General features: G+C 31.1%; 1 protein-coding gene across 2 annotated transcripts in view; it reads left to right on the forward strand.

The window, feature by feature from the left end:
- The window catches only part of for (cGMP-dependent protein kinase for), a 617,480-nt gene that overhangs the window by 539,589 nt on the left and 63,051 nt on the right, over nt 1-14,840 (forward strand). For both annotated transcript variants that reach the window (XM_075359091.1, XM_075359082.1), the window contains one exon: nt 8,762-8,867. In XM_075359091.1, the coding sequence (XP_075215206.1) occupies nt 8,762-8,867 (106 nt within the window). The remainder of the gene's footprint in view (nt 1-8,761; nt 8,868-14,840) is intronic.

The raw sequence follows: 14,840 nt of genomic DNA on the forward strand, positions 1-14,840 counted from the left end.
TATATACATATATATTATATATTTATATATACTTGTATATATATAATTATATAATGTTACTGTGGATATTAAATTTCATACTTCAAACTGGTTCATTCATTTTTACATTTTTATTAATCAGTGATTTTTCATTCTAAAGTATGTATAAACACTTTAGAATTTAAAGTCTATAACAACAGGCTATTATCAGAGAACATAAATGATCTGAACTGTTATAAGTAATTTTATTGATTTGTTGCACTTTTCAATTTTTTTGTGTTACACTAATCATAGATCTGTTTCACTATGTTGTTAGAATGATTTACTTTATTCCTTTTATTATGTATTTTAATTATTGTGTCCTTCCTTGAGTAAATCATTTAAATACAATCAAAAATCTAGTTCTTTTAATAAAAATTTCCAATTTGCTTCATTTCATATGCATAATAGTTTTATTCTTAATGTCTATGATACAAAGATTGAAATGACCTTCTGTTAATGTAGCGTTGCCTAATCAACCAATCATCTAATTCTATTTTCTGAAATCTGTATATATATATATATATATATATATATATATATACATACATATATAAGAGAGTATTGGGATTTTTAAGCTGTTCAATATCTCTTAACTTTGACTTATACTGTTGAATCACAAATAAAATGAGAGAGTAAATCACAGCTTTTCTGTTCAAGAGTTCAATGTAAGCACCTTTTATTACATCAAATCGATGAAAGAATTCGTTCCATTCTTTAACCAGCATGCTTCAATCAACAGTTGCTTCAATCCTGTGCCTCAATCAGATACATCAGTAGGTGGTGGTGGCACACATATACAAGATAATTAATAAAACTACAATGACAAAAAAATCACATAAATCTGATCAGGAGATCTTGGAGGCTACCACAAACAATTTCTGTAGTTGTTTCCATATCTAACAATCCAACGATTGGGAGAAAGTTCATTTAACCGATCCCATACAGAGTTATAGCAGTAAGGAGGGACACCATCTTGTTACCAAATGAAATTCTCCATCCATCTTTCAGTTTAGGAAAGAATTATGTACATAGCATATTCAAACAGGCAATTCTTGTTACTCTTGCCTCAGTGAAAAATAATATCTTGTAAACTTTCTATCAGGATATTTCACAGGATACATCTAATTTTGGGAATTTCCTTTCACACTGTAAGAGTTAATGGGAATTTTTAGAACTCCAGATACAAGACATTATGTGTGTTCATTTTTCCAGTTCGATGACTCATCACTAAACACAGTACAATCAAGAAAGTCGTTATCTTCATGCTGGAAAATTTTGATCGTTAAGTTGGCACATACATCGCAGTCTGTAGATCTCAAAGCTTGTAACACCTGTAAACGGTATGGACGCATATCTAACAGCATCATAAAACATTTCACACTGTCATCACTGGTGCTTTTGCGGAAGGATAGTTAACGAATAGCCTTCCTAACAAATTTTTTAGGACTATGCAGGAAAAACTGATACGTTCAAATTTTTCTTTAGATACCATCGACCGTCCCATACTGTTTTCTTTAAACAGACATCCCGTCGTTTCAAACCGATTATGTCATCGACGAATATTACTGACACTTGGAGGATAACGATTTTCATCGTTATCAACGCCACCTTCTATGGAAGGGGCGTTGATTTTAACTAAAGATTCACATTAGCAAATTTAATAACACAACGCTTTCTGTTCAGGAGTTGCTATCTTTGCTAGTGGCGTTGTCGAGCAGAAAAATTTAGATTAATCTACGGCCATGCGCGCAACCAAAACTGTGCGTTTGCTCTTTGATTCTAGTCTTAAATCAACACTGTACATTTCATCCAAGAGATTTTATACAATTGAAACCCTGAAATCCTTTTCTGTACACCGGGTATTTTATATTTAATTATGATCATAATGTTATCGATTTAATCTATCTAAATGTATATTTATTTATACTGACATTGTTGGGGATAAATCACAAAAGAAATGTGGATTGAAGTCATCTTATAAGTACATATTTTATATTAAAATCCAATTCCCATTTTTTCTTCTACGATTTTGAGATTACTATGGGTTCCGATTTCCGACTATATACTAACAGATTCGTCGCGACTAGATTTTCAAAAATCTAGAATTTTATTTTTTGATATTCAAATGAAAATTACACACACCAAAAATCGACTTGATATTTTGATTAGTTAAATTAAGAAAAAATGTAAATTTCATTGTTGCTCCTTTTTAACCCTTTAAATTCGGAATTTCCAAAAATCCTTTCTTAGTGTGCAATTACCTTAAGAAGGATGTACAAATTTTCTTCAGTAGTTTTTTCTGGGTGTTGATGAATCAGTCGGTTAGTCTGTCAGAACATGTTCTTTTACATATAGTATATATATCAAATATATTCAGCAAGAGGAAAAGGCTAAGGGATTTCTAACCTATATAAATAAAAATGTTCGTTTGTTCAAAGTTTTAAATCTCTGAAAGTTCTTCACCGATTCCTTTGAAATTTTGACACAACGTTGTATTCGAATACGCGCGTGTTTTTATAAACCTACTATTTATATACCTAAGATGTCACACCTGTGACAGGTAAAAACATGCTTTTTTTAAATAGTGCTACTTGTTGGACGTAAAAACAACACACACTGTACTAAATATACGATTCCATTTCAGTGTTTCCAATATGTGTCTGCTGTAAACTAAAAAACTACTGGACCGATTTACGCGCAGGGTAAAAGGGAGAAAGGGGAAAATGGAAAAAATAAAAAAGGGAAAACGGGGAAAAGGGAAAGGTTAAATTTTGTGAAGTTCCGTCACGTTCATTTTGTTAATGTTTTATGAAACTTTCGATTGTGTTCATTTAATCTATATATTTATATATACTCAATTCTAGCAATAGCGAAGCATTGCCGAGTCTGTTAGTATTTAATGATAATTTAAGGAAAAAAAATTCGAATAATATCTAGTAATCGTTTGATTTGTAAAACTCTAGATTCTTCTTGTAAAGATGTTGTCCGTTTATTTTTCCATCTGTAGGATGACTTTACAGTTAAGAATATACACTGGAAGTTGAATCTTTCAAAAATATTTATAACCAGTTTGCTTAGGACCTAAAATGGAACTCACCGCAGAGGGAGGATAAGTGTGTGATTAAAAATATAGTGATGTTTTACATTTATATATGTTTGTGTTACATATATTTGAGTACATGTGATGATTCAGACTGTCACTAACCTACGTTAATTTCCTAACACAGTATTATGATGGGTGTTGGATTAAGGTCAAAAAAACGAAAAGTGGGTGGCCTTATATATTTAATCATTTTCTCTTTTATTTCCGAGTGAAACTTTTGCATTCAATATTTGTTTCTCATCCGGTAGTTGTTACGGTTTCCTTCGTGTAATTAATTACACTGTATTAAATACAGTTTGATGTTGGTGCAATATCCTGTCCATAATCAAGTTTGTTTAATAGTAAATTAATAATTTGATATTTATTTCTTTACTTTCTTCTTTGCGTTCTTATTGTCTAAATAGGATTACACATTTTTAAATTATTATTTATTTTCATAATAAATAAATTATTCTTCAGTAAATATAAAGAAAAAAAAATCCAGTGGAGGTAGAAGTAATAAATTACTTCCTTTTTTTAGCTTCTTCTTTCAACGAGTATACAGCTTGGTTGTGATTCCCATGCGTTTAATTTAATTGAGACATTTTATAAACTTATTTATAATACTTGCTTGAAGTTAATAAATCATGTTTTCACTGTTAACTTTATTTTTCCAACTGTTATCTTATAGAAAAGATGGAAAATATTGTTATTAAATTAACGGGAAACGACTCAACTTTTAAGATGCCCTGAATTGAAAATAATTAGAATCTTACGTTATAAAATCTTGTCCGTCTACACATTTGTTATTTTCTATCTGTAATGTATATCAGAAACGGTTTAATCCAGTGGTTTTCAAACTTTTCCGAGTCACGGCGCCCTTTTTCAATTAAAATTTTTCCATGGCTCCCTACCCTAAGTAAAAGTATGACTATTCGTAAGTAAGAGATAAGAATAATTAAAACCGTATATCTTCATTATTTATTTACTTTATTGACATTAAATTAATAATTATAAATGTCTTGGTTCAATTAATTATGAAGCTTTTAAAATATTTCGCGACGCCACTGTGAAGAGGCCGCGGCTCCCCGAAGCGCCGTGGCGCACAGTTTGGGAATCACTTCTATTTTATTGAAATTGGTATTGATAGCTTGTAATGATTTAGACCAAGTCACTAACCTACGTTAACTTCCTAATACAGTAATGTGTGGGTGTTGGATTAAGATCAAAAAACGAACGATAAATTATTTATCTTTTTTTTGGAAAAATTAGATGTAGAGGCGGTTTGATATTTAAAAATATGTTACAGTCGCTATTAAGAAGTAGGTTGAAATTAATTGAGAATTTATTCCACAGTGTTTTGTAAGCATACGAGTATATACGAAAATAACTACAAGAACCGCCAACCGATCTCGTTCTTTTTTTTATTCATTCTTTTGCACTTTGTTAATGGTTCTAAAGGTAAACTTATTCAGATGATTCTGTTGATGAGCAATAACTTAAACCGAGATCGTGTGACATGTCATATTTTACAAAATCATTTTTCGTGCAATAATAACTTGAGTTGTTGATTAAATTAGGTTCTGTAAAAGAAAGTTGAATAGTCCCTACAATGTGTTTAGAAAATAAACTGAATTTTATTTTTCACAATTTTTGAAGGTACGCAAAGTGGTAAATTTTTGTTTGTAATGAAGTCAACGCAATATAAATCCGACTGTTTATATGCTACTAGAAGTATTTTTTAATCAAGAAATGAACAGCATGTCTTGAAATAACGATCCATGGTTGTAATAAGCTGCAGGGACATTTACTACAAAAACAAAGGATGTAGCTTAACCTTGATAGCTGAACTCATGCATATTTTGAGACTTGTATTTTTATTTTGTTCTAATTTTTGAGTTTTTATTCCTTTCTTTCTTTTTAATGTTTAGCCTCCGGTAATTACCGTTCAGATAATACTTCAGAGGATGAATGAGGATGATGTGTATGAGTGAAAATGAAGTGTAGTCTTGTACAGTCTCAGTTCGACCATTTCTGAGATGTGTGGTTAATTGATACCCAACCACCAAAGAACACCGGTATCCACGATCTAATATTCAAATCCGCGTAAAAATAACTGACATTACTAGGACTTGAACGCTGAAACTGTCGACTTCCAAATCAGCTGATTTGGGAAGACGCGTTCACCACTAGACCAACCCGGTGATCCCCCCCCCCCCAACCGCCACAATCAAAAAATATATCTTTGATAACCTTTTATTTGTTGTACATTTTTCAGTGGATTTTTTTTGGCTTCTTCCATTTAACAGAGTAAACGTAGAAAAATCAAAACGTTTTCTTGGAAGATGATTTAGGAGGTGAAGGAGCAGAAGAAAAATCAGTCTTTTTTTATTTTTTAAAACTTGTTTTGGACTATTTAAACATATAATGATAATTTTACAATAAAACTTCACCATAAATTACCCCCACCCCAAAAAAGAAATCTTAGGTAAATTTTTTATTGTATCATTATTTTTCCACTATTTTAGAATAAATAACCAATGCCAGGAAAGTATTACAACTTTGTTGTTAGCTTTTTTTAATTATCATTCCTGACTGAAATGTTATAACTTAGAAAACATAATGAAAAAAAAATTATGATTATATAGGATTTTTATATATCTTTTTTCGGTTAAGTAGATTTTGATTAAAAAGTACCCGAAAGGGGTAATTTTCCGTCAGTATTATAGAAGAAAATTTTTATTAATGAAATATAATTGCACATGATAACAGAAAAATAGACAGGATAATTAAAATAAGACCACCTTCGTAAGGTATTTCTGTCGTTATAAATGATTTATATACGTAGAGTTTCGAACTATCGGCAGATATTAGAAGAAACTAGTGTAGATACATGGGAGTGTCCTTGTAAGCTACAAAACAATTTGTCCTTTCTTTTATGTTTCTCTTATCTAGATGCCTTTTTAAATTCATATCACGTTAATTAATCATGTTAATTAATTGTTCATTATTATTACGATTACCTACTCTACTCATTCTCACATTTACTATTATTTAAACTCGATTATATTCTGTTTATTTGTTTCATCTATATGGAACACCCATTGATTTACTAATCAATCATCGATGACTAGTGATTATTATTATTATTCACTATTATTGTAACTCAATTGTAGATTGTCTCATTGTGATTTTATTTTTAAATGACATGTAGGTGGAGGTTTCTTAACAAATACTGTATAATAAATTGCATATTGTACCTATCTGCAAGCTATTTTCAGAAGAAAGCAACCTAACTTAGATAATTTATAAAAAAAAATATTTAGATCGCACAGTAAAAGTTGTTGAAAATGCTATATTAGCAACTGGATATCACTGGTTGCAGCGTGTTTACCTTTTTTGAGTTCTAGGTTCAAATCCTAGCCAAGGCAATTACTTTTATACGGATTTGAATACTAGATAGTGGATACCGGTGTTCTTTGGTGGTTGGGTTTAAATTAACCACATTTCTCAGGAGTTGTTGACCTGAGACTGTGTAAGACTACACTCCATACATATTCATATATATCATCCTCATTCATTCTCTGAATACCTTATGGTGGTTCCGGAGGCTAAACCGAAAAAGAAAGAGTAGTTAAACTCGTCAGCTGATTTTCGAAGTGGACAGTTCTAAGGTTTGAGTCCTTTTAAAGGCAGTTGCTTTTATATGGATTCAGCGCGACTGTTCCAAACAATATGTTTACAGGTGCATATACCCTTACATTGCAACTAGTCAAGCCTAGCAACCCAGGAGCGGTAATTGGAGTTTTTCAGTAGCTGGAAAACTCGTTGGAGAAATACATAAAGATATTTTTATAAAATCTCGTTGAAAAACGTATCTGGAGTCTTTTGAAATCAGTAATTAACAAAAAAATCTATGCAATGTGGTTATTGTTTCATTAACTACACCTTGGGAGATACGCCATATTTTTTTGTTTGTTGGAACCACCGTAAGGTATTATTTTAGAGGATGAATGAGGATGATATGTGTAAATGTAAATGAAGTGTAGTCTTGTACAGTCTCAGGTCGACCATTCCTGACATGTGTGGTTAATTGAAACCCATCCATCAAAAAATACCTGTATTCACGATCTAATATTCAAATCCGTGTAAAAGTAATAGCCTTTACTACGATTTTAATCTTAGAATTCTGAACTTCAAAATCAAATGATTTGCGATGACGAGTTCACCATTAGACCAACCCGGTAGTTAGGTACGCCATATTCTTTCTTTTTCTGTTTAGCCTCCGGAACCATCGTAAGGTATTATTTCAATGGATGAATGAGGATGATATGTATCAATGTAAATGAAGTGTAATCTTGTAGTCTCAGGTTGACCATTCCCGAGATGTGTGGTTAATTGAAATTCAACCACCAAATAGCATCGGTATCCACATCTTGCTGAAACCAAAAGTGAGGTTTATTTTTTGGAATTCGGTAATTATGGTAAATAAAGAATCTATTACATGTTGGGGGGAAATTGTATACCAATATCAGTTTTATTTGTGATATAATCCATACTTTACTATTTTAACGCATAGTCGTCCAGGTGAAGCCATGGAATAAATAGTCATCCGTGGTTGATCAGTGAAATAAAGTACTTCAATTCCTGCTTATAAAAACCATAAGTAAAAGCTTTTTACAGTCTTGTTCTTTTTTCTTCATAATTTGATGATAGCACCAAACTGATAGTCATGCAGTTTTAATTTTTCCTTTTAGCTACGGAAACAACAGCTTTTGACAGACCAATCAATTTAGATATATTTTTTAAAGTGATTTTCCTGGTGAAGATGTTTCATGCTTTTCCCCATCTTACAGAACTTCTGTGGGCACAGTTATGATCTGGATTTGGCCTTTTTTTGTTGAAAACTGCAAACCTTTTCAATTTCGGTTGAAACTCGTCTTCTGCGTGCGTAAAACAATAAGTCAAACGTTCCTTCCTAGAAAATATGGTGAAATAACCATATATAACCATACCATTTAGTATCAAAGAAATTGATACTAAAATGATACTAGTGTAGGACGGGCTTTTTTCAGCTGCTACAACTGACCACAGGTTAGTTAACTGAATTCAGGTTAACTGAATTCAGTTACATCATTTGAAAATATATATCATTTAATAAATTTGAAAATAGATTAGAAAATAGAGTAGTGTAAAATTTAGCCATGAGTTAATTATAAACACTCATTTTAAGCAATCCTTAAAATTCTATTTTGAAAGTATTCTTTATCTTTCGCCTCCTTTTATCCTGTAATATACTTGTATCTTTTTTAGAATACATAAAGCACATAATTAGAGAAGTACTATTTGAACTCAAATAAATTGAATTTAATATGACAATGCAGAATATAAAGAACGGAGAAATGCATAAAAAAATTCAAGTGTCGTTATTTATCAAGTCTTTCTTTATTATGAACATGAACGCTGCCTGTTCAGTAATATTTGAACAGGCATGGTTGATAAATAAAGACCTTTGTTAGTTTCTGTATCCAACGTTACCTCATCATTGAAATTCTCAGCAGCGCCCCATTGAAATCTTTGATTTTGTCACTGGAATAATTTTGTTGAACTCACCACTTCTTTTGATTTAGTGAATTGTTTTTTTGTTTTTTTTTTCAGCCGCCTCCGACTGTAAATTATGGGCCATCGAAAGACAATGCTTCCAAACTATTATGATGAGAACTGGTCTCATTCGTCAAGCCGAATATACAGATTTCTTAAAAAGGTAATATTTTTATAATGTTTTTATTTTAAATTATTATTTTTTAAATCTATCCTGAATTATCCTTTTCATTAAAATTAGAGAGCACTGGCGGCTCGTACCTGAAATTAGTGGGGGTACTGCTTCAGAAAATTTTTAGCCTTTATTTTAAAATTGTGTAAAAGGAAACAAACAAGTATAAAAGGTTAAAGTTTTCTGTAGAATAAAAAACCGAAACAAAAGAATCAAATAGAATATCTGGAAGCAGGATATTAATCTAATTCTATACTTTATCGCATTCAAGAATATGGTACACGGTTTTTAAGCACAACACACGCGGAGTAAGAAAACTACCTTCCACCAGCACGCCAGGGTCGGCACTGCGAGAACGACAATGCTCTCTCTTCCTCGCAGCCTCGCGTGCAGCTTCCTGTGTGCGCATGCGCACAACAGCCAAACACCACGCCACTGGATCTGTGAAGCGCACAGTTCCATAAAAAGCATTTTATAACTTTTTCATAAACTGGTGGATGGCTATTGAAATTAAGCTTAAGGATTATATATTATACACGTATAAACAAAGAATTAAAGAAAAGTGGACTCATTATATTAAATTTTATCGATAATATCAAGTAGAAATAGGAGGTGCTGCAGTTCCACAGTCTCTAGACGCGAGCCGCCTCTGATAGAGAACTTCTTTTCAACTCCCTTCGATGAGTAGATATTAACCAAAATAAGTTTTTGAACTTTTCATGTAAATCCCTTTAATATTTCAGTAGTTTCAAAGTTTTAACTTTTTATCAATTTGGAATTGAAGTAAAAAATAATGAAGTTAGGAATTACTGAGCACTTTAATCTGAAGATAGAACATATTAATATTTATGTGGATATGTGTATCCTTTTTTCAATCAATTTGAAAATTATTCAGTACAAACTGAAAATACGAGTTAACCAGTTTCCGAAATACGAAGTACCTTATTAAGTTACGAAATATCCCGTTATTCAGTTTCACTTTTTTAAAGATGGTTTAAAGAAAATCCGAAAACCCCGCTTTCATAAAATTTCGTAATTATTAATATTTAAGTCAAAAATGTTTTATTTAACGTATTATAAAACATCTGCCGGTATCAGTTAATCAGTGGTTATTCTCTTTCACCCTTTTAAAAGTAAACGGAAGCCTCTCAGATTTTTTCCCAGTATTTTTTAAAGTTAAATTCAAAGCAGATTCCATTAAAAAATGTGACTTTATCACAAAGAATGGAAAACTGATATTCATCTTTAATCTATCTTTACTCTTTTAGGATTTCAGAATGGTTTTAAATGGAAACCCGAAGCTTACAATCATAACATTTTCGAATTGTCATCTGTATGCTGATTTTCGAGTTTCCGACATAATAGTTGCGCATGATGTTTGGAGATTAAAAAATGTGATTTTAATTCTGATTAATTCTTGTAGGGTGGTTGTAAGGTAAATTCCTGAACTTTCGTTAAATTTTGTTCCGAATAAATATTCTTGAAAAAATATCAATGTTTCATCTTAACTGGAGCTAGATAAGTAGGTTTTGAAAAAATAGATAGTATTCCTTTTCAATCGTTTGGGTGAATGGAGAAAATATATTATTAGCGAAAGTTTACCAAGTAAGGATAACATTTTGATAAATTTTAAGTTTCAAGCTCTTCTGGTTTTCCTCTTTTTAAATTATGTCTCTTTAATTTTACGCATTAAGGTTTAATAATTAAAATTGTTCCTTTTCTTCTTATGGATTATTTGAGAATAATTATTCCAAATTTCAGTTTGCCTAAGATTCAAGGAAGGACCAAGAATCAAAAACGATGTGAATGAAGGTGGGTTTTCACATTAGTGTTAAAGTATTCAAATGACTAAACCTTATATTAGAGGGAACTTAGTACAAATTTTATTGAATGAGTCAGTTGTCCATTATGCAGCTGGGTGGTGAACTAGTTCGAATCAATAGGAAACAGGTTATTTTTATACCATCGGTTCGTCAGAAGCTTAGCTTGAAATATTTGACTTTTCTTTTGCCACGTGTTACAATAACTTATTACTGTAAGGTTGTAAGGTAAATTGCTGAACTTGGGTTTAGGTTCTATAAGCTCTGAGCTTATATCGTGAATGGAATGAACATTTTTAAGCGTATGAAAAATGCCGTACATGATCGGAAGTTGAATCCGGGACTTTCTGGATGAAAGTCTGAAACGCTACCACTCCACCATGGAGGTCGGCGTAATGGCGAGAGATAAATATCAATTTTTATAACCACTATTTTTGTATTTTAATTTATATCCTTGTAATTTTTATTTTATGTTTTTATAAATTTTATCTATATAATCAATGGCGGCTCGCGTATAGGCACTGTGGAACTGCAGCATCCCCTATTTCACTTGATATTATCGATAACATTTAATATAATAAGTCCTTTTTTTAATTCTTTTTTATACTTGTACAATACATAATCCTTAAGCTTAATGTCAGTAGACATCCCTCAGTTTATGAAAAAGATACAAAAATCTTTGTATGGAACTGTGGACTTCACAGTTCCAGCGGTTTGATTTTTGGCTGTGTTGCGCATGCGGACATAGGAAGCTGCACGCGAGAGATGGAAAGCACTGTCGCTCCCGCAGTGCCGACGCTGGCGTGCTTGTGGAAGGTAGTTTTTTTATTACTCCGCGTGTGTATGGAACGTTCCTTGTTCGTTCCCTTCTCTAGTTTAGTCGGTGGAAGGAATATGAAAGTGGTTTAGTCGGTTTTTCAGTAGTGGTCAGAAGATGACGGAAAGCAAGGGCTCTTTGACTGCCAAATCTATCCAAAAATACGCTGGAAGGGCGAAAGAGAAGGTAGTTAGTAAAAACAAATTATGTATTTGTTTCTGTGTACATAGAAATTTAAATTAATCACAATTGGACTACAGTGTTTTTAAGCGGACATTTTATTATGTTATTATCTAATAATACTAAGAAATATTATCTGTACTGATATTTTATTATTTATTCGGTTAAACCGAATACCGTTTTTAAGCACAATGTGTTTAAAAATCGTGTACCATATTCTTAAATATGATAAAGTGTAGAATTATATGATTATCCTCCTTCCAGCTATTGTATTTGATTCATTTATTCGATTCTTTTGTTTTACAGAAAACTTTAACCATGGCCTTGAAAAGGCGCAGAAAAAAATTTTCTGTAGCAGCACTTCTAATTTTTGCTACGAGCCGCCACTGCATATAATATTATTTATTCTCTTTAACAACAGAAAAGTTTCATCCTTAAACCTCACGCCATTACGAGCTTTTTATTTTGTTTAGGTCTCATGAAAAACTTTTTCAAAAACATTTCAATTAAATTTGTTAGTGGCGTCGCATATAATCAAAGAAGGCGTAATCTAACTTTTTTTGGATTTTTTAACATTTTCATTAGTCCAGGAAACAGTCTAGTGTCGCTTAATTCATATGTAGAAAATTATGGGAGGTTATAAATCTGAAAAATATTTTATCTTTATTTTTTACCAGATGGTATAAATATATGAGAGCCAGGCCTCCGAGGAGAAGGCACTGTCCGATTTGGGTAAAACGGTTTCGGTAATAATTAGACTATGAATAGAATTCGCGATTTTTCGATCCGAGAATCCCGACTTGGCACAAAATTTTCTATTAAGACTGAAATCTCCATTCTACCTTGGACGTAATATCCGGAATTTTTACATAAATAAAAAACAGAAAAAGATTGTTTTGCTTTTTGGGCTTAAGTTCCCTTTACCGGTTAGAATTTAGGTCTCTAAAAAAATTAGTCAGGCTTGTAATTTTTTTCCTAAATCTATTTTTTTAAATATTTTAGGGGCTTATCAGTGTAATGTAACTGTACCGGTAAACGTGTAGTTTTGAAGAAATTCAGGCCACCATTCCTGAGACGTGTGGTTAATTGAAACCCAACCACCAAAGAACATCGGTATTCAAATCCTAATAAAAGCATCTAACTTTATTAGGATTTAAACCTTAGAACTCTCATTTCGAAATCAGCTGATTTACGACGACGAGTTTACCACTAGACCAACCCGGTTGGTTTTCTAAATATTTGTGTTAATACGCATGCCTGTAATAGTTTCCATATTTATAATAAACCTTTAAAAATAATGAGTTTCTCATATTTGACCCGTCTGTATTTTTTTTTTTTGTATGTTAATAAGTCTTACGACTAAATGATCATTTTTCGATAATTAATTTTTTGTTCATTGGAGAGAAGTTTCATTGGTGAGTCCCCAGGGTAGCTTTTTTAATATTTCCACTACAGTGAGAGATTTTTTTAACGAATAACGATTAAATCTATCTATATATAGGATTTGAAAATAATTTTAATTTTTTTTATCGTTATCATTGCTTAGTATTTAATTGTTACGGCTTGATTACACAAACCTATTCTCATTCTGATATTTAAATTATTTTCTCATGAAAATTAGTTGGAAACCCGTAGTTTTTAGTACTGTTTAACAACGTTAAACAGTTTTAATTTTCCTGTTTTTATTAAAACTTAGGTTTCTCGCCTTTCAAGTTTCTTGCGATGGCTTTTTTCATAAGCGGAGAAATTTTAAATAAAATCAAATTAAAAAAAGTAACAAATAATACATACTTGAAAAAACTTTGTTAAAAATCCCCCAAAAAAAGCATTTTCATTTGATTCATTTTTTAAAATTCAGCTTTTAAAATCGTCACCAAATTTGAATTAAAAAGTAATTTGTGTTGGTTTGTTTATAATTTTATGTAAACATAAAACAAATTCGTAATTTAAAGGTTTGTATACAATAAATGTTTTTACTAGTTAGTTTTTTACGTTGTTTTACGATTAAATTTATTTCTAATTTTTTATTATTTTGGATATAAAAAATAAAGAAGAAAACTAACAAAAAGAAAGAGAGCTTTCTGTACGTAAAACAAGCGATTTTTTTCTTAATAGGACAACAGGCTCCTTAATGCCTATGGACGGTGGATTGGATAACAACAGTCGACAGTATTAAAAAATAAATATATTTCTCAGAATTCTTTTATGATGTTTTTTTTTTTAATAAAGAAGAACGAACATAACATACACAAAAAATAATAATATGTATTTCCGAAACCAAACCGATTAAGATAGAGAAATCTACTTTTTCAAGCACACTGAATCAAATCTTTTTCCTTTTTCTTCATCTTAATGTTAATTAATATCCATAGTTTTGTCGGCAGGGTTGATTATCAAAGTTCTTAACATTATTTTCCCATTCATAGAAAAAATATCGCTCTCCTGAATACAGGTGACGTCATTAAGTAATCTCACAACATAAATTAGGTGAATATAAAGAATAATTAATTACATTCAGATTAATTACTATAAACAATAAACTTGAGCGACTCGACTTCAAGTGGAACAAAAATATAATAGCATTTCGCAATAAACCTGTTCTGGCATGTGCAGCCAGTCGCGTTGCACATACAAGAGTAGTAGTGGCTGTTGGTTGAGTCGCCGCGCCATACACCTTCGAGCTCCTTAAAAAAATTGAAATTCAAAAAACCCGAAAATGTTGTTTAAATAATTATCTGAAGAGTATTTATAAGCCCAAATCTAGTGAATATCTCGTTAATATTGTCGAAAATTGGGAAATTTTGCAATCTTTATTCTAAAATATTTACCTTTCTTCACCCCTTTTAAAATCGAATTTCAAAAAATCTAGAAATTGATTTTTAGATATTCACATGAATATTATACCAATAATGAAGTTGACATCTTCATTTATTACCGACAAATTAAAAAAACAGACTATTTAAAAAAAAAATTAAAAATCCATTATAACCCTTATTAAAAATTAAAATTTCAAAATATCAGAAATTAGTTTTTAGATGTAAATTACACACACAAAAAATTAAGTTATTATCTTCATTTGTTACTGGAGAAGAAAAAAAATATAATAAATTTCATTATTACTCCATTTTAACCATTTAATTCGGAATT

Source organism: Lycorma delicatula, chromosome 1, assembly GCF_047948215.1.
Source record: "Lycorma delicatula isolate Av1 chromosome 1, ASM4794821v1, whole genome shotgun sequence".
NCBI lineage: Eukaryota > Metazoa > Arthropoda > Insecta > Hemiptera > Fulgoridae > Lycorma > Lycorma delicatula.